The sequence below is a fragment of the Sander vitreus genome, chromosome 12 (assembly GCF_031162955.1).
Source record: "Sander vitreus isolate 19-12246 chromosome 12, sanVit1, whole genome shotgun sequence".
NCBI classification, from domain to species: Eukaryota; Metazoa; Chordata; class Actinopteri; order Perciformes; family Percidae; genus Sander; species Sander vitreus.
Genome location: NC_135866.1, coordinates 2,975,221 through 2,996,939, shown reverse-complemented (window position 1 = coordinate 2,996,939; position 21,719 = coordinate 2,975,221). Strand labels below are relative to the sequence as shown.

The 21,719-nt window shown below is 43.4% G+C and overlaps 1 protein-coding gene across 1 annotated transcript in view; it reads right to left on the bottom strand.

The window, feature by feature from the left end:
• LOC144526258 (contactin-associated protein-like 4) overlaps positions 1-21,719 on the bottom strand; it is a 151,518-nt gene that overhangs the window by 33,771 nt on the left and 96,028 nt on the right. The window contains exons 11-17 of the mRNA XM_078263597.1: positions 18,883-18,989; positions 16,957-17,076; positions 16,087-16,287; positions 9,867-10,029; positions 6,852-6,979; positions 4,675-4,845; positions 1,167-1,385 (exon numbers count right to left, since the gene is read on the bottom strand). Of these exons, the coding sequence (XP_078119723.1) occupies positions 1,167-1,385; positions 4,675-4,845; positions 6,852-6,979; positions 9,867-10,029; positions 16,087-16,287; positions 16,957-17,076; positions 18,883-18,989 (1,109 nt within the window). The remainder of the gene's footprint in view (positions 1-1,166; positions 1,386-4,674; positions 4,846-6,851; positions 6,980-9,866; positions 10,030-16,086; positions 16,288-16,956; positions 17,077-18,882; positions 18,990-21,719) is intronic.

Here is a 21,719-nt window from a genome sequence, read left to right as displayed (position 1 = left end):
TGTCCTGACAGTACCTAGGTAAGGACTACTAGCCAGTCAGAAGCAGAGTATGAGGGCGTGCCCTGACAGTAACTAGGTAAGGACTACTAGCCAGTCAGAAGCAGAGTATTCACTAATCTTAAATAGTCATTTTGGTGCCTAATAACTTTCGTGATCAGAGTCTGCAAAGCCAAATACCAGAGGCTGCACACATAATTAAATTGAAAAAATATATTTATAATATTTGAGTTAATCTTTTGTCCAGGGACTGCAGATGAAAATGAGCCTGTATGGCTAAATCTGGCACATTTACATGTTGGACTCATGTTGATTAATGTGCGTTGTCCCTTTTAAATAAATAAATAAATCTAAATACTAACCAGAAATATGACTATACATTTCATAATTTTGAATGGGGGCTTAAAACACCATTGAACACTCAATTTCTTGTGTATTTTATTTGTTTAAGATAGCACAATAATGTTTTTAAGAGTGGGTTCCCATTTAGTCAGTATCTCTTATACTCAGATGATGTGTTACATAGTCCTAGTCTTTGTTTCCAAAAAATAGACAGGGTACCTTGTATGGTTATGTCTGTCTCTGTCTGTGTAAAGTCTTCTGAGACTTCCCTGTATTATAAATAAAGTTGACTGGGAAACTATATACTCCTTGGCAAAGATGACTAAATGCAATGGCTTGCTGTGCAAATGACTTGTCATGTTTCACAGAGTACTGCGGGATGTGAACTTTCGACAAAAACAGTTTTTCTGCCGAGAGATTCAAAAAGTATTTGAATAAAAGTTCTGTTATCAAGCTGCAGACTTCAGGAGGAGCTGCAGAGACAGAAAACGACGCGCTACTGGCTTTGGAGAGCGACAAGGGAAACGCGATAAGAGAATCCAGTATGTGTAGAAGCTAGTGCCTGAGAGATACGGAGAGACACAAAGAGACCCCAGTTCCAGAAGACAAGAGAAAGGGCCTTGAAGCCTCCAACAGTGAAACTAATGAGGCCAAACTTCACACGCAGACTCACACACACACACACACACACACACACACACACACACACACACACACACATTTGTGCTACAAGAATCTGTTTTGTGATCGTACACAGTCCCTTAATTAAGAGTGAAGCAACAAAGTAATCAGACTGTGGAGAATAAGGAGAACGTAATTCTCCTCACCTATGAACAGCTGGCTGTTGAGCTGCAGGTGGAGGTGCCCGTCAGCAGGAGCCTCCTGTGTGGCGACGGGAAGTTCATCCAATCGGAGCGACGCCTCTTTGACGTTCCGCTCGGCTCGGACTCGATGCCACCTGTTGTCATTCAGCGGCACTTTCGACTCCATGCGAACCTCCAGCGGCCCGTTACCCACATCGAAGGAGAAAAGCACCTGAGTGGAGGCTGACAGAGGGGAGGAGATGGGGGGAGACAGGGAAGAACGGGGGATAACAAGGAGGGGGATTGACGTAGAAAATGGAGATGAGAAAGGACGGGGACATATGGTTGTATCAAAACATAATTAAAGTACTGCGTGAGTCATATCTAAAAGGCGTATTGGATTGTAATACCAATCAATTTCACCGCAAAAAAACCTATACGCTGTCAAATCTGTTGAAGCAGATAGTCTAAAGGATATTTTTTAATTCTTCTTCCACAACATCAAATTGTCACAACAAACCGCAGAACCAGACTTAATCAATGAGCTCAATTTAGGGCTGTCAATCAACCAAAATAATATTCTAGTTTTTTTTTATCTTGGATTAAGCAATGCCACATCTAAAAAGTAACGGTCGTATCTTTGTGGAATGTTAAACTTTACAAAAAGAAAATGGAGATCTGATATTGATGAGTCCTGTTTTTGTTTCCACCCGTCTCTTGAGACGAGAGAGAGGAGAACGGAGACACACACACACACACACACCGGCGTTTCACTTCACTTCACACGTCTGCAGCCTCTGAATTAGTGAGAATGACACACTACTGAAACCTCACTTTGTGATTTCGGTTGAAGGAGGCATTGTATTTTTTTTTTTTAACATAAAAAGCTGGCATGGATCTTTACTTTTAGTTGTATATTTTCACCGTTTTTTACAGTCCACAGACCTGTGTGAATGTAAGGCTCCCTGGAACATAGTTTAATTACTCCTTCACAACAAAACAGCAAACAAAAAAACCAATAGAGCTTCTACCTAGACACACTGCGTACAGTTCTCAGGGGATAACAACAAACAAAAGACTAGAGAGTCTGGCAAGAAGCTAGGTACTGATGAGGTGGAAGAACTAGACTGTGCCGTGCTTCTCTCCAGAATGCGAGACCGTTCTTTATTTCAGATCGCTGACCCTTGATGACTCTGTTCTGGGCCTCCTGGCCTCAGCCAGTAACGTAGTACACATTGTGCAGTTGTAAGATAGATTGTAGATAGATATTTTACATATAAAATACATTGTCTTAATAGTGATTAAAGGTATGAAAAGGTGAACAATGATGACACATTTTACAGATAATTTCACTGATAATATACTAAAAAGTGGATGATGATCTGAACTGAAGTGGCAGGTGTCCGTGATATACGTATTATAACGTAACTGTCGTGACGTACTGACCTCACATCTGCACAAAAAATACATTATACATGATAAAACATGTATTAGGCTCATTTATAACCAAGCCGTAAAGCACACAAAGTAGATATAGCATTAGCATATAGCTTCAACTACAACACTTAAACACTACAGAGTTAAAATGCTACTCAATTTTCAATGACCCGATACTCTGAAAGAGGCAATTGTGCACAGTGAGGAATGAAATTATTTTAAAATATCTTATTCCTCCTTTATTGAGTTTTTTCAGACTTTTAATTTTGTGACATTTTCGCTTATGATGGACTACTTTTTAGTTGCATTTGTGCTTTATTTTGGAGTATCGCTAAACTAAAAGTTTCTGAATAATTCTGCCAGCACTGCCCTTATATTAGTTTCTCTCTGAGCCCCAGGATCAGGACCACGGCCAGCGCCTTGGCCCGGGTTGGTGCTGCCCCGTTTCAGCACCACGGACAGCACCTTCAGTGCTGCATGTCTGGATTTACTTCCCTTCTGCTCAGCTCGCTGTGTTCTCTCCATCACCAGCAAAAGATTGAGGAGAGTGCAGGCGAAGCAAACCATCGTCCGTCATGTTGTAGGAGGTGAAGGTGAGGATGTATTACTATGGGAGTACAGAGTCAAATCAAACACTGTCCCGGCATCCTACAGTAACTTCATTTAGAAATAGTTCTCAGCCACAGTGTTACAAAGCCATCTGAGGAAGCCAGCAACCGAGCAGCAGCATTCAGAGCTGGAACAACCACGCTGACAATGATTTCCCCGAGGAGAGAGGCGGCTGCTGCAGCACTGTCCCTGTATTAGAGTCTGTGTGTGTTCCTTTTAATCCCATTTCTAAAACAAATTCCTCTGAAATGCAATGCAAAAAAACCCCCCCCACAAAACAGCAAACAGAACCAAACTAAGAAGGTAAAGTAAGGTGAAAAAGCTTCAAAAGACTAGAAATGACTGTAATAACTGATTCAAGGCATCTATACAAGCCGTTCTGATTGGCCACACCACTGCTACCCATAAATGTGTAGCTGCCATAACCATATAAACACAAGGACACCTTGTTGGGTAAAACAGATATATTTCAAATGACACAATTTATGGCAGGTTATAAACAAACACCCCACACCCCGGCCACATTTCCGTGGCACCCATAAACTAAATAACACCCTGATGGTAATTACTGTCATAATGCAAATGACACACTATGGGGCCTCGTAAATGTGTGCATTACACAAGAATCAATCAACAGGGATTAATGGAGGGTCGCGGCTGAAATGCCCCTGAGAGTTCATAAAACAGCTGTCAACATACAACACGCCTTGGAATGATTATGATGAGTTCCTTTTATATGGATTTCACCTTGGTTCCATTTTATTTTCTTGTGTTGTGAATGCAATGTTGTCCCATGTGGGCCAGCTTATGTTATCCACAGAGGCGTATGCAACACATTCGACTGTTGTTCTGCGGGGGTGTGGCGTTATATACTATATGCGCCTCATTCCTGAGCGAGTAACTGTATGCTTTGAGCACAGATAACTACATTTTGCAAGCACATTACATTACATGTTGAACAGAAACTGACACTTGCAAAAAATGATTTTGTTTGAGCAAACAAAAACCATATTCCGTTTGCGTGAGAGGGGTTATTATTGCACATTAATATGGATAATAGCAAACATGCAAATGCATTTATTGAGCATGGCTGAGGTTTTTGTTTGCGCAAACGAAACAAGGTCACATGAGACCCAGCCATCTTCTAACCGTATACATACTGGGAACTATATTCTCAGAAAGGCGAAGCACTGCTACTTCTGCTACTTGGGCAGAGTGATTATTGATCCTTATTGGGAGCAGTAGGCTAGTTGGAACCGGTTACCTTCAGGATCTGTGCTAAACTAGGCTAGCGGTGGGTGCGTCAGACAGAGTTACGACACGCACGGAGATGAGAAGGGTATGTATGGACTTATCTAACTCTGGGGGATACGGGGAATACGCTAAAGTGCCAATAAGTCGGCGTGTTCCTTTAAAGACGCACACACATATCCCCTTTAACTGTGTTTTCTTTGGATTCGGTCTCAAGCCTCCAGCTCCTACTCACAGCTCAGTTCGATCCGGATGAAGTCTTTGATGCCCAGGTTTTCCAGGAACACGCCGGACGAGGCCGTGGTTTTAAACAGGAAGGAGATATCTGCGCTCAGCTCTCCGTGGAACGTGGGGAAGTGGAGGTACGACGTCTCCTTGTCGAAAAACGCAGCGTTCCAGAAGTTCTCTGAGAAACAAAATGAAAACCTTCTTTAAATACAAATCAAATCAGAAAAGAAATCTGACTGTGTTTTGACTTTCGTGTCTTGAGCTTTAAGCAGGTAATTAAAAACGATAATTACAAAAGAATTGAAGAGAGAAAAAAAATTGTTTTAATGATGTTGCCCAATGACAAGCTGTTATAAAAAACCTTAACAATGCCTAGGGATACATATTCTCTAGTTCTGATGTTATGCGGATTAAAAAAACAAGATAGAACTTGTTGACATGTTAGTGAGCTTTCAAAATGTTGCTAGGTGGACAGAGCCAGGCTGCTGTAGCTGTTTACAGTCTTCATGCAATGCTAAGCTAATTGGCTTCCGGCTGCAGCCTCATCTCTGATGGCGACGAGTCCGCCTACAGGTGGGAGATTGACCACCTGGTGACCTGGTGCAACCAAAACAACCTAGAGCTCAACACTCTAAAGACAGTGGAGATGGTTGTGGACTTCAGGAAGAACCCAGCCCCACCTGCCCCCCATCACCATCTGTGGCTCCACAATTGACACTGTGGAGTCTTTCCGCTTCCTGGGAACTATCATCTCCCAGGACCTCAAGTGGGAGCTGAACATCAACTCCCTCGTGAAGAAAGCACAACAGAGGATGTACTTCCTGCGGCAGCTGAAGAAATTCAACCTGCCAAAGACAATGATGGTGCACTTCTACACAGCCATCATTGAGTCCATCCTCACATCCTCCATCACCATCTGGTACGCTGCTAGCACAGCCAAGGACAAGGGCAGACTGCAGCGTGTCATTCGGTCAGCAGAGAAGGTGATTGGCTGCAATCTGCCGCCGCTCCAGGACCTATACGCCACCAGGACTATGAAGCATGCTGGAAAGATTGTGGCCGACCCCTCCCACCCCAGACACAGGAGGCAGGAGGCTGAGGTCCATCAGGACCAAAACCTCACGTCACAAGGACAGTTTTTTCCCTTCTGCCACTAGCCTTATCAACAAGGCCCGGACCCCACCCTGACTCTCTCTACACCCCCCCCTCTGGCTCTACATGCCACTGTACTTACCTACTTTTTATCTTAATTCTTACTCTTATTTTTAATACATTCTGTGTGTGTGTGTATATATATATATATATATATATATATATATATATATATATATATATATATATATATTTATATTTATTTATACTTATATTGTTTGTTCTGTTAAACCTGTTTGTTTAACTTATTTTAGAAGAATGTGTGACATGCACCTACAACACCAAAACAAATTCCTTGTATGTGTAAAAAACGTACTTGGCAATAAATCTTTTCTGATTTTGATTCTGAAAAGGTTCTGAATAATTCTGCCAGCACTGCCCTTATATTAGCCAAATTTCTCTCTGAGCCCCAGGATCAGGACCACGGCCAGCGCCTTGGCCCGGGTTGGTGCTGCTCCGTTTCAGCACCACGGACAGCACCTTCAGTGCTGCATGTCTGGATTGATTTATTTGTTTATTTGTTTATTTAAAAGGGACAATGCACATCAATTGACATTTTTAGTTTACACTCAAAATGTAAATGTGCCAGAGTTAGCAAAAAAGCTCACTTTCATCTGTAATGCCTTGAAAAAATAAAAAAAGAATGCAAGAAAGATAGAAAGCAAATTCAGAAAGAAAAAAGAAGAGAAAAGAGAAAGGGACAAATAAAATAAATAAAAAATAAGTACAATACAAAGAATGGCAGTACCTACGATGAGGTAAACTGCAGTTTTGATTGTTTTTCATCCATCTCTTCAGTGTGGTTATAAATGATAGACGGCTGGTGCTTTCTCCTGAGTTCAATAGGAAGGCAGTTCCAATAATGTACTGAGAAGACTGTTTGGACAAACTTACTACGTCTATATTGTACAACACAGTCTCCCTTCTGCTCAGCCCGCTCGGTTCTCTCAACACCATCACCAGCGAAAGATTTAGGAGAGTGCAGGCGAAGCAAACCATGATCCGTCAACTTGAGAACTGGGATGGACTTACTGTCTCCATGACAACGGAGCGGGCCCACCCTGTAGGCGGCATCTGACCCGGGCCTCTGGATGTCACCCAGCACCAGAGACCTGACAGGGAGGCTCTCCTTATGGGCGAGCAGGCCCGAGTCTTCGGCCCTGCAGGAGAAGGAGAGACAAAGGGGAAGAAGCAGAAACAGTCGTGTGATGACGGAGAGGTTTAACAAAAAGAAGCAGGAGGAGGAGAGGGGAAGAACAAAAGGAGATGAAGAGATAGGAGGAGAGGGACAATACTAACATGTATAAGATGAAAAAAGATAGATGGGGAGAATCAACAAACACACTCTGCTCACGTAGCCCAGAATATGATCATTTGCTTGCAAAGATGCATGCTTGTTTTTAATGTTACATCACTCTTGTGACAATGTTACACGTTGTAACTAGCTGATGTAAACATTGCCGTGTGTAGGTGCAATCTCACGGGGACCTATTTATTCCAAAACTGAATTAAAGCCATCCTGACAGTCAACATCCATCCCTGGCAGTTTCTGGAACAGCTACTCTCAAAACAAGACACCTCCTGTCCATTTACACCCACACACACACACAGCTTCACACACTTAAGATAATCCTGCTGTTAGCCTGGCTGCTGAGGAAAGTTTTGTATAAAACTACATCCAGGATGGGAAGCGAGAAGGGTATACAGCACTTATATAGAGTGTGATGAAATATTGAAGAGCAGCACCTCCGGTCTGTAAAAATAGAGCAGGCGTTGCACAAACAGTTTGTACTGGGAAATGATATACTGTAAGTGAAGAAAATACAGGGAAAAGTACTGGCCCGAAGGCCAGAGGAAGATCTGACTCCAAATTATCTATACACTCTAATTCCCGCGCGTTGGTTAATGAGACTAATGACACCAGAACTCAGGGATCAAAAGTGAGACGATAGGTTAAAGTCAAGAAGGTTTACTGAAATCCAGCATTTAAGCTTACAAAACACAATTGTGGGTTCACAAAAATGACACTAAGGCTACGTTTAGACGAAAACGATCTGAAGAGAAAACGCAAAAGTGGGGTGTGTTCTCACTTTTTATTCCGCGTTTAGACGAGCGTTTTCGGGGGGTAATCTGCGTGAATATGGTGACGCGAAAGTGTGTGAAATGCGATCCAACAAAGTCTGCGCGCCTGCGTAGAACCTTCCTTCTACTTCCCTCCCTCTCCTCCTCCTCTCTCCCTCTCTCCCTCTCCTCTCTCCCTCTCCTCCTCTCTCCCTCTCCTCTCTCCCTCTCTTCCTCCTCTCTCCCCTCTCCCCCTCCTCTCTCCCTCTCCTCTCTCTCCTCTCTCCCTCTCCTCCTCTCTCCCTCTCCTCTCTCCCTCTCCTCCTCCTCTCTCCCTCTCCTCTCTCCCTCTCCTCCTCCTCTCTCCCTCTCCCCTCTCCCTCTCTTCCTCCTCTCTCCCTCTCCTCTCTCCCTCTCCTCCTCTCTCCCTCTCCTCCTCTCTCCCTCTCCTCTCTCCCTCTCCTCCTCCTCTCTCCCTCTCCTCTCTCCCTCTCCTCCTCCTCTCTCCCTCTCCTCTCTCCCTCTCCCTCTCTCCCTCTCCTCCTCCTCTCTCCCTCTCCTCTCTCCCTCTCCTCTCTCCCTCTCCTCTCTCCCTCTCCTCCTCCTCTCTCCCTCTCCTCTCTCCCTCTCCCTCTCCTCCTCTCTCCCTCTCCCTCTCCTCTCTCCCTCTCCTCCTCCTCTCTCTCTCCTCTCTCCCTCTCCTCTCTCCCTCTCCTCCTCCTCTCTCCCTCTCCTCCTCTCTCCTCTCTCCCTCTCCTCCTCCTCTCTCCCTCTCCTCTCTCCCTCTCCTCCTCTCTCCCTCTCCTCTCTTTCTAGTTGCGCGAAGCGAACAACAAAAGATGACAATTTTGTCTGGACGGACGAGGAGGTGGAGTTATAGCTCCAAACAATGCGTACACACACACACACACACACACACACACACACACACATTGACCCGAGAGCCACCTCCTCCCGTTCCACTTCACCCTCTGGTACAGAAAAACATACACTCACATTCCTGGGATATAAGGTAATCAAAGCTTAAGCTAACTATCTGTGTGTCCCGAGTCTATACATTATACAGGGAATACAACTTTAACACTGAGAATAACACATCTAGATTACAGAAATATTTCTAACATAAGGCAGAAAGTGAGGCAAAGGCAAGGTACATTGTTTTCCGCTTCCCACATTAGCTAAGTGGATTTGTTGTTTGCTTCACTGCCAAGTCGGTTTCCTAAAGGTTTCTGCAGGTATACAATCTTCAATTAGGACAGGACAGCTAGGTGAGTAAGGGGAGAGAGAGGGGGAAGACATGCAGGAAACTGTCACAGGTCGGACCCGAACCCTGGACCTCTGCGCCGAGGCATAAACCCCTCAGCACATGTGCGCCTGCTCCACCACTGACCCAACCCGGCCACCTTCACGTACATTTAGCTCTGTATTCAGTAAAAGACGACCTCCGTTTACCATCAGGGTAAAGTCTAATAATAATAATAATAATATAATAATAATTTCAATAGAAAGAAAATGTCTTTCCTCACTTTTCTTTACATTAGTCACTCTTAATTAAAAATACTATCCTCTTTAATAACATGACTATAAAATCCGTTTTAAAGTCTCTTATCTATCTTAGTTTTTATACAAAGACCACAACAAGAGATGAAATATGTAATGATTTATGTACATTTCACATTAAACTAAACTGATACTCTTGACAAGATTACTTTTTTTCTAATTTGTAGACTTTTTAGTGCTGGAAAGCACAGTTTTTCCAGGCAATGGTCATCATGTTGTACCAGTTATTCAATAGAAATGCAAAGAAACAATACCACCACAGCATATATACAGATTACTGATTCAATTGTCCTCAACATTGATGATAGAATCTTGAACTAACAGGAGCAAGTCACCCCGAAAGAGCCTTTATCTTGTGACTATAAATGTGGAGAAAAATGAAACATACATAAAATACAAATAGGTGTTAATTGATCATTTCAGTACCAGTCCATGCGGTCGGCGTCACAGTTGCAGTAGTGTTGTGGGTCCACGCAGTCGCCCTGCAGGCCACAGACACACTGCTGGCTGCCTGGATGAGCTCCGCCCCAATAAGTCTGCACACGACCGGGACCGGGACCACCGAGCCACCAGCTGAACGGAGAGCCCTCTGAAACACACACACACACACACACACACACACACACACACACTGAAATATGGGTTTCTTTTTAAACCAAATTACCCAAAAATAACATGAACGGTTCCCTACAAAGCGTCTTCGCCAGTACAATTAATGATTGAATTTTGAGTGTTTTATTCAATTTTATAGCATTTGAAAAAATAACTGACTAAACTTTGACATACTCCAGTCACTGATTATACATCAACGTGCTCTCCTCTAATATTAGTCAAAATAATTCATAAATTCCGCTTTTTTTAATTGAAAAATTTCAATTTCATAAACACAAGGTTTATTGACCACGTCAAACGTTGAAAAAACTGACTAAAAAGTGTTAAAAAAGGGACAAAAATGTCAGAAAAAGTGTTCATTTTCTATTTTGGTCGGTGGGAGGACAACACAAGGGTGAAGTAACATTTTCAATGCAGGACTTTTACTGTAACGGAGTATTTTTTACAGTGTGGTATTAGTACTTTTACTTAAGTAAAAGATCTGAATGCTTCTTCCACCGCTGACTATTCTGTTCAATAGTGTGTTTTTACTCTTAATGTCCACACAAATGCAGGAAACAAACAAAGAAATGTATGCTGATAGAACAACCCGGTCTCACGCCAGTTCGTAAATAGTCACGTTATTTTGATTTATTGATTTGTGTACAGGTCACAATTTTTGAACGTGAACATTTCACGAACTGCCATGACACTGGGCTGCTCTGGGGGACGCAACAACGGGGAAATTAAACGCCACAACAGGGAAATTAAACGCCACACGCCGGCGACAACAACAGGACAGACTGCCACATGGGGACACGATCCCTGGGCGCAGGGACACGATCCACGGTCTCTGTGGCACGCAACAACGGGGACATAAAATGCCACAGCAACGGGACGGTTGAGGTTAGGAAAAGAAAAACTGGGAAAGGAACCGTCACACGCAGGACACGCCGACAACAACGGGACGGTTGTGGTTAGGAAGAGAATAACGCGGAAAGGAACTGCAACACGCGGGACGCGATCCCCGGTCTCCGTGGTGAAAGTCCTCTGATCGAATCAATAGATGAATCAATAGATTCAATAACGTGACCATTTCACGAACTGCCATGGTGCTAAACAGCTAACTGCTTTACTGTTTAAAAGCAAGGTGATCAAAATATTGTCTTCTTCCACACATTTCACCAAAAAAGGAACATATTTAATTTAGTGAATAAGCATTGGACCAGGTCTGCCTTGGTGACATCATGTCATGTATTTACAGTAGCTTTTATGGGCATCATAAAGAGCTTTCCGACCGGAGGGGTTTCTGCAGTTCTTAGAACTAAACGTTCCTAGAACACTTTTTTCGTCGTGTTCTGACAGGAACACGTAGCGTACTTTTTTAGCTTCTACTCCAGAGCAGGGTCTTTTCCCTTTTCCTCGCTGTGAGCTGGAGGTCTCTCAGACCGCTCTCGTAAATAAGAGGCTTTTATTTCGCCGTTGACGGTTCGTTTGTTTAAATATCACAACACATGTCCATCATACGATTAACGGGAACCTGTGGTCAACTGTCTTTTCGGAGTTAAATTCCACAAGCGTGTCCTGCGGCACACTTGTGCAGTTTTTTTGTTGGGCAAAACATGACATACGTGAATTACTCCAAGAATGAACGGAATACGGAACTCTGAAAAGTGGACTGATGCGGAGGTGGAGGCACTGCTGGCCATGTACGGCCTCCTCCATGCTGCTTTGTTGTTGTTGAATGTGGCGCTAAGGTCTAGTGACGATGCTATAAAGACCGTTGCCGTGCTTGCGTCACTTCCTTACCCCTCCTACCAGTCCCTATGGCCACTTGGCCAGTGGGAATGCAAACGGAAAAAAAGATTTTGGGGGAGAGTAGTTCTTAGAACTGCTTTGAAGTGTACTTTTCCTCTAAAAAGTACAAGTACTATCCGGTCGGAAAGCACGTATAGGCTCTCATACTGAAATAGTACCGATACAATCTAAGCATTTGAAGATGATACACAGTGGGACTGTTGCTTTCTCTTCACGCCCACTGAGAAAGCTGCAGAGGATCTTGGCAATAAAACTGAACACTTTTTGGACAAAACATTGAGGCCCTGAAATAAAAAAAAGTCTGCTATTGTGTGTTGCTAGCATCATTGATAAGGGAAAAATGAGTTAGGGTTGTGAAAGGTCCATCCATTCCTCATTCCAAAAAATCTGCGAAACCCCTTTACATTGATTTATTTTACTGAAACTTTTTTTCCTGCACAACACCACAAAATATGTCCATAAATACTGTCTGGACATTGTTGCCCTCAATGTACTGCTTATTTCTTGTGATTTCCTTGTACAGACTGTAGTTTGTTAACTAATTAGCCTACACTCTAAGGGCCCTATCTTGCACCCGGCGCAGCGCTGCACGAAGCCCGACACAAGTGTCTTTGCTAGTTTAAGACTGATTGTCCAGCGTAAGTAGCAAATATACCTGCGCCCATCTGTGCGCCCATGGGCATGCTGGTCTTACAGGGAGGTGTGTTCAGGTGCATTCTTGGCGTATTGCTATCTTGAGGGAGCGGGAAGTGACCAACAACAACCTGGTCTAAAGTCAATAACGCAGCATTTCATTTTTATTTCAACAGCGCATTAGTAAAATGCGCGAGCACACTATGCTTGTTACACACACAGGGACGTGCAGCAGCACACACACATGCAGAAGATTAAAAATAAAAATATTAGAACGCAATTAATTGGGAGACAGTTTGGGACAACATTTCCCACTGTTCCAAGAACCCAAATCACCAGTATATCCACTTCAACATATGCCATAGGACATATTGGACTCCCCAGAAGAGATACGTCTCTAAAGCCATTCCTACTCCCTATTGTACGTTCTGTCAACCTGAACAAACTGGAACTTTCCTACATATGGTCTGGGAGTGTGAACAGGTGCATGAGTTCTGGCATAAAACAACATCAGTATTATCTGATGTGATAGGATGTCTATCCCTACTGACCCGATTGTTTTGCTTGGCTAGCCGGCTCAACTGCAACCAAGAAAATGACAGCTCAACGCTGCCCACGGCACGTATTGTGGAATTTGTTCTGTATGTCTGTATGATAAATGATGCTAAAAAAATTATAAAAAAAATTGATCTCATAAAATAAAAATATTACAATGTGAAATAGTATTATGATATGATTTGCTTGCAGTTTCTTCTCCTGAAAATCTCTCCTTCCTGTTCAGCAAATCCTCCATCATAACAGCAATGCTCCAAGGTCCAAACGCGCCTGGCTTTTAAAGGGAATGGGAGATGATCTCTGATTGGTTTATTGCATGTTACGCCTAAAACACAGCTATGAATTAATGAAGACACTAAGTACAACTCTTTTGAACCATGCACCCGGTGCACGGACCCTTTTTTCCACCATCAAACTAGCAAAAGTGGATTTGTACACGCCCCCTAAACGCATCTGCCATGCGTTTACATCATTAAAATAGGGCCCTCAGAGTATCAACTAAATGCAAAGAAAGTAAAACACCTCCCTTCCTTCCTTCCATCCGTTTGCCACAAACTGTTCCTGTCCTGTTTTTCTGCCAACTGTCTCTGCTGCAGCCAGAGAGAAGATTGGCAGGGGATTAGAATACATACCATAAATTTAATCAAAATTATAATCATGAAAAGTTTCCTGTCTACTCTGTCTAAGGCTGTGTTTGCTACAAGTCAATGTGGTTCTCCGCAGCATCATGGTCCATTAATGACCTGATGGAGTTAAAGAGACAGCATCAGAAAACGTTTGAAAAAAAACTGACCAACTTAATTGCACTCCATCTTAAAGAAGGAGACATTCAAACAAATTGTACACAATCTATTAGTCTGGCTCGCTGGTAGAAAGCAAGAAAATCCTTGGAACCTGATTACGTTTGCAGCAATGAGTGAAACAATCATTTTGTTTTGTTTGCGAGAGCGAGAAAGATGTGTGGAGCCGCAGGGAGTTACATGGTTTTCTCCAGTGGTTTTGATTTTGTGCAAAATGTCTCATAACTCACTCTGATAACATTAGATTCAAAGGCAGGTCCAGTGGTTACAGCGTGAGTGAATCGAGACGGAAAAGAAAAACACTAACATATTATTGAACTGCCTTTTAACGGTAATCATTAGTTTTGCCCTTTTAAGTCTGAGTTAAACCTTTTTCCACGCTGGAGGTAAATGAAGCGGAGTGGATCTGTCACCTCAAATGCAGAGCCAGCCCACGTCAACAGACTCCAAGTTAGAAAAAAAAAGCTTCTTTATTTTCTAGTTTGAATCCCTGTGAGGAAAGTCTGAGCCAGGACGGTAAAAGAGCAAAACAGGAACCTCAGGCTGCATTCTATTTTTGCTTAGAAAAGGTTCCGAACTGAGTAAAATGACCCGGAAGTATCAAAGTGGCAGCCAGCATGGTCGAATCCTCCACATGCTTGCTTTCTTATCTCCTTTAGACTTCCCTTTGGACCATCCTTTAGCAGCAACATTTAAAGGGGAACTATGCAGTTTTTTTTTAGCTTAATTTACCGTAACTGAACAGCTTGGGAGTCATTGGAATGGTTATATGACTTTTTTCGGGTTGAATGGTGGTGTTCTCGCTCCCCCCTAGCGCCTGTGAGCAGAAAAACCACCCTTGCAACTTTGGGCCGGCGGGCCAGCGGCCTCAGCGTCAGGAAGTATGGCGTGATATCAGGTCTCGCCATGTAACGAATTGCTTCACGGCACTGCACACATACGCCCATTCAGGAACCGGCTAACAAGGTAGAGATGGAGTTTTTCACACTATCGTCATGGCTGAGCCGGTTAAAAAGAAGCAGGAAGCTAGGAAAGCATTGTCGGAGGAACAGAGAAAGAGGACACGTCAGACTGACTGAGAGAGGAGTCAGACACGAGTAAACATCGGACCTGCGTTTTCAGAATGGCGAGAACTGAGACAAACAGAAGCCTGCTAATCCGATGCTGCCCTGGCGTTCTTGCTGTTGCACTTGTAAGTATCTTTGGGATAAACTCTGTTTAAGCGTTGTATTTCTTGTTATTGTGACCTCAGGATGTTTGCTATTGTCTGTAAAGGTTTTTATCATGATTGCTGTCTGTTACGAGCTTACTAGCTAGCTAGCTAGCAGAGATGTTAGCATAGTCGTTAGCAAAAACCTCAGTGGACATGGCTCCGTGCGCTCGCCGGCTTCTTTGAAAACAAATGCACATGACCAGAGGGAGAAAATGGGAGGGGGGGGAGTTGCCAACGAGGTTTTACGACAGTGTTGCCAAATATCTATTCTCAAGCTGTAGGGGGGGCGCTATAGAGAAACATGCCAGCAAAAAGCGAAGAAATGGCCAAAACTGTATAGCGCCGCTTTAAGGCAACACACAATTGGTCCGTTCACAAAAACAAACGATATGCCTATGTTGCATACATTTTACAATTATTTTCAGACGATCCAACTACTTGGGAATTATGAGTGGACAGTACGGTGAGCGTGAGCAAATTTACTCAATGTGACGACCATTTCTTTTCACTTTTGCGACTGGTAGCCTATATTTCAATTCAATTCCAACCTTGGTAATGAAGTAATATTTTCCACCAGGTTGTCCACGTTTAAAGACAATTGCAAAGTATCTAAAATGCGCATTTAGTAGTCCGTCCTCGGAACATTGTTGCTTCACCACGGCAGATAATACATACATCCATAACATTGGGCGTCGCAGGATAACAGAGCCTAGTGTAAGTGCAATTGGATTCTCTGAGCACCGTGGAAGTCCTCCTTCACATTGTTTCACTTTTCCTATGTTTTTTTTGTCTAACAATCTTTGAAATCGGTCTAGTATTAAGCAAGACCGATGCAGTTAGCAGTCAGCAGTCAGCAAAACAAGCTGCAATGTAACGATAATGGGCAATTGCACACCTTCAGTTTGTGTCCACTCAAAGTGCTGTTTTTGCCAATGAAGTTTTCTATCGAGGTCAAGGAATAGTGTTTAGGAAAAGACATAGGATGCCATTTCTTTGACTTTTCGACTGCAGCCCTAGATAAACAAAAAGGCTTTACCTGGAGTGTTGAGGAGACGGGACTTCCTGCAGTGGTAGGACAGTTCCTGTTCGCAGTGTTCTGACTGGCTGATGGCGGCCGATAGCTGCTCCTCTTCAGTCGAGTAGTCAAACTGGACTGAATGCTGGTTTACACCTGGAGACGGCCGGACTCTAGTCAGCTCTGTGTTGTTGTGCTGGATCACCATCCATGTGTTCTCCTCTGTAGACAGACACACACAAGGAAACACAGCAGTTACTATGATGCAAATGACACTAAATAGTCAGAAGTACCTAGTTTTTAATTACATTTTTTGTCTTAAAGTGAAAAACTGCTGCACAGTGTCTCGCTTACTGCTGGTTTACTTATCCATTTACAATGTTTTGTCATGCTCAACCTTCATTTGGTATGTGGTAAGCATCGCAAAAGTTCAATACTGTATATGCGCTTAGATTATGGCTAAATTAACCAATCAGCGGACCACAGAAATGAGTTCAATTGTTTGAAACACCTTGAACAAACGCACACACACACACACACACACACACACACACACGCCACACCGAAAAACATGTAAGGACAGAAAAATAAAATAAAAAATATTCTTTATCATCATGATAAATGATATCAATCACCAAGACATATACATACAGGGAGATGAATGTGCGAGAGAGAGATTGAGGTAGAGAAGGGGACAGAAAGGGGGGAGAGCCTTGTAGAAAAACGGGGGATGGAAGATAAAGTGGATCAGAGCGTGACAGGAGCATCATCATTCACAATTATGTAAATATTAATCTTAAGAAACGTTGAGGGACGATGGGAGGGTGAGCGTGTGTGTGTGAGTGTGTGTGCGTGCGTGCGTTCGTGCGTGCGTGCGTGCGTGCGTGTCACCTGTCATGTTGCAGTAGACCAGCTGCGGTTTGATTGGTCCGCTGCCGTCCACGTCGATATAAAAATGTCCCGACGTGTTGCCGTTGTGCTTGTACGCCTCGCAGGACTGTTGGTACACAGCTGGGAGGAAAAATAATGAGATCAGCTCAACATGAATCACATCCACACCAACACAGGAGCTGTGAGAGGGAGGGGGGGAGACTACACACTGTGGAGGATCGAGACTGCTGCCACCACTGCATCGCCGTCTCATCACCAGAGTCAAGACAATCATCTGAAGTTTGATTTTTCTGCGGCAGCGTCCCATAGTGTGAAGATGAATCCAACTGGAGAGGACAGTAATGACTGATGGGAGTACAAAGACTCAATAAATATAACATCAGACCTTCATCAGCCCTGCCTCTTTCTCTCTGTCTCCATAACTCTTCCTCTGTCTTCTCTCTGACACACGCACACATGTGCTTCCAGGGTTTTGACTCGAGGGAATCGTTGCAGAACCAGTAGATCTCACCAAAGCTCACCTCACTGCTGCTTTCATTTATTCAGTCAGTATTTGACAGTTTAGTCACGGCTAAACTCTCACTAACCTCCATCATATCACTCACATTGTTGTTTAATTTGAAAAACACGCCACTGTAATTAATGAACAACATGGCTGGTAAATGCCCCTGTGATTGGCAGGTTTATATTCAAACTGTTAAACTGAGCTGCTTTGCCATTTGAAGCAACTTGAAAAGTCTCTTAAATACCCGACATACTACTTGTACATAAAAGCAGCAACACAGAACTACGAGCGTTCTCCAAGCTGCTCCATTCATTCATTTTACTTCCCTGTAGTGTTTTGCTGCAAGTCATATTTTTTATTTTCATTCCAATTGCCTTTTTGTTGGAAATAGTATATGTAAAAGTAACTCTATGTAAAAGGAAATTAATGATCTGCCTTTCCTGCACTATTTCTCTCAGATTTGGCCTCTCACTCAATCTGTCAATCTGTCACAGCTCTCTAACTCTTTCTCCAGGCACGTCTCCTAGAAATCACATTTATATAGCACAAAGCTGCAGCAGCAAATACATTTTGAAAGCAACATAATGCTGACTGAATTGGGTTTTACATCAATAAGTCAGGAAACATTTGACTGACAACACATGGCATTTATCCACTCCTGCATTACAGTATACATTACAGAGAACCCCATTCTCATCTTCATCAACATGATCTTGTTGAGAGAAGCATTGACAACTTTGTAAGTGTACAGACAGTTTATTAAAAAGATAGTTTAGAAAGACGGCGCCGTTACACGTATACGGGCAGGCGCCATCTTGGGAAAACAATCACGACCAGTCGAACGACGAACGCCGTGCAACGTGAGCTGAACTGTCACTTGAAATCTCCCATGGTCCGTGGTTTCCCAGTGGGTCGATGGTATACATGGAAATGCATGAATTATATCTGTTTATTAAAATATATGGCACTGCGTTCATCGTTCGACTGGTCGGACTGTTTTCCCAAGATGGCGCCCGCCTGTATATGCGAACAGTGCTGTCTTTATAAACTATCTTTTTAATAAACTGTCTGTACACTTACAAAGTTCTCAGTGCTTCGGTTTACATGTAGGGACCCTCATTATGCTACCATTGAAGTGAGGTGTTATTTTGAGCCTTGTTAGTGGTATATGCCCTGACAGCTAGCGTTATAAGCTAATTAGCGGTTTGCGCTAAAACTGGTCACATTCGATTAGCATGAAAACACATCCCAGAGAACGGTGGACTCGGTACCCATGTGTTATTAACCCCTAGGTTCTGTCCGTAATTGTCCTTTAAAGGGAAAAGGTCACAATGCAGAGAGAGTGGGAGGAACTGGTGGCTCAATGGTTTATTCAGGCCCTACTGTCCATTAGTTACTGTCTGTGCTGATGTTTGACTTACAGCTGTGGCAGGTGGCTCCGCTGTAGCCGCTCTCAGAGCAGTTACAGTGGAAGCCGGTCCAGGACTGACTGCAGCGGCCGCCATGTTCACAACGACTGGGAGAACACCTGACAGAGAGACAGAGGGAGACAGAGAGACAGAGATTTATAATTAATATAACTCATCCTAATATTGTGCTAATGTTCATATTAATGTTTATTGTGTTTTGTCCGAATATTTGGTCAAATTCTATGTTGAAACTTTGGCAACATTGTTATTGAGACTTTCATGCCAATAAAGCCCCTTTGACAGAGACAGAGAGACAGAGAGAGAGAGAGAGAGAGAGAGAGAGAGAGAGAGAGAGAGAGAGAGAGAGAGAGAGAGAGAGAGAGAGACAGACAGAGAGAGGGACGAGAGGGAGAGAGAGCAAGATCAGCAGCAAGATATGAGCTCCTCATAAATATGTATATATTATTGGTTAAGAGTCTAGTTTAAAGAGATCATATAGAAGAAAAGAAAGGTGAAGCCTACAGGAACAAACTGAGCAGGTTAGTTTGAGAAAACCTACCCTGGATTTTAAATATTTCTAGCCAGGACATATTCTAGCTAACATTTTAGCAACCAAACCAACAAGGAATATATAAGGAAGATCCAAACAAGACAAGGAGACACCTGCGACAAAGATCCTGGACAAGGGCACTAAAAGGACATCAAAAACAGCAGATTAAGCAAAAATAACAAAGAGGTAAGCCACCAATTTGAGTGATTTAGCACCATAAGCTATTAAGCTACCTCTGATAAGAGCTGATAAGACAGAGCCATCGCCATATTGACAGTCAAATACATTGAAGGGGCGGAGCCTCAGCAGCCTTACTGTCAACTACCCAGTCACAGTGACCAGTGAGGCTCAAAGGAAGAAATACAAGGACCACATACTAAGAGACTCTAAGAGAGAGGAAAAGAAGACCTCCGTCTCCCCTACAGTGACAGCAGCAGAGAACCCAAAACCCTGGAACAAACAATCTAAGATCCAAAAGGGAGGCCGTAGCAGAATCAATAAAAATGGTGGCAAAGAAGGCCCATGAAGAATTCCCTATGGCAAACATCATAATTTCATCACTCCTCCCCAGAAAAGACTTTCCTAACGATCTGATCAACAAGATTAACCAAAATATATCTTCATATTGCTCAGAAATCCCAAACACCCACATTGCCCACCACCCATTTCTGTCAGAGGAGCATCTCTATGACCATGTGCACCTATATGCTGATGCAGTTAGACAACTAGCAAAGGACATAAAAGACACAACTCTGGGCAGAGTCCCCTCTCACCTCCAATCCAGTCAGACTGCCCAGCCCCAAAATAGACAACAGACACCCCAACTCAACAGAGTTAATACACAAAGAGCCCACACCGGAGCCCAGCCCTCTCATCGGCAGACCAACCAATCCCGGCACAGTGGAGCCCAACCCAGCAGAACCATAACCAGCCCAGCCCAACCAACCAGTGCCCAGCACAGTGGAGCCCAACCCAGCAGCACCATGATCAGGCCAGCCCAACCAACCAGTGCCCAGCACGGTGGAGCCCAACCCAGCAGCACCATGACCAGCCCAGCCCAACCAACCAGTGCCCAGCACAGCAAGGCCCAGGCTAGCAGTACTCAGCCTAAGAGAGCTCAAACCAGCAGACCCCAGCTCAATAACACCAAACCCAACCAAGCTGAACCATGCCCTCATGCAAGGAACTCCAACACTACAAGTACACATGAGGAGAGCACTCTGCTGGACAACTGCCACTGCTGTGGAGCCTTACATCACCACACAACCTACTCAGACATTCTCCAAGGTAAACAACATCCAGTCTGTACCGACATTGGAGAAGTGAGGCAACTGCGCCACCTCATCTTCCAGAAATTAGGCTAAAAAAAAAAAAAAGGAAAAGGGAAGAATACCCATATGTATTCAGTTGTGACTGTTTCTTTCTTTTTAATTTCTCTTTCAATGACTCATAACCAAGAATATACATAACATACATGACAAGATCGTTCTCCATAACTTCCTGGAATATCCAGGGGCTTCATTCATCGGTGTTTGGAGCCAAAAGTCTTAACTCTGACTTTCTACTCAGTATCAAACACCATGACATTGCTGTTCTATTGGAAACTTGGTGTAGAACAGATTTAAGTACTCACTGTCCCTCAGGCTATAAAGAAATTATTTTACCATCTTTAAAATACAAAACATAAAACGTGGCAGAGACTCAGGGGGTGTTATAATTTGGTTTAAAGAATTCCTGACACCATATCTATCCGTCAAAAAGAAAGAACTCACTTGAGTATGGTTAAAGCTGAGTAAAGGAGTTATAAGTCATGAAAATGACCTCTACATCTGTGCAGTGTATGCCCCACCTGCAGAATCCCCTTACTTTAAAGAAGAGTTCTTCAATGACCTTAACTCTGAATGCAGCCATTTCCAGGCTCAGGGCAACGGGCTGCTATGTTTTAATGCTAGAACAGGTTTGGAAAATGAAATAGTCGAAATAAGTGAGAAAGATGACAAATTCATTACATCGCCAAACTTGGAAAATCAGATGAAATCTAGACTCAACCCTGACTCTGTCATTAATAGAAATGGTAAGGAGCTAGTGCATCTGTGTCGAGGCCTAGGCCTGTACTTTCTAAATGGTAGGATGACAGGGGACTCATTAGGCCGGTTCACATAATACTCAGCTCTTGGGTCTAGTGTAGTCGACTACGCAATTACTGACATGGATCCCTCCTCCATCAACGCATTCACTGTAAGACCTCAGTTACCACTTTCAGACCACTGCCAGATAAATGTATATCTGAAAAGAACAC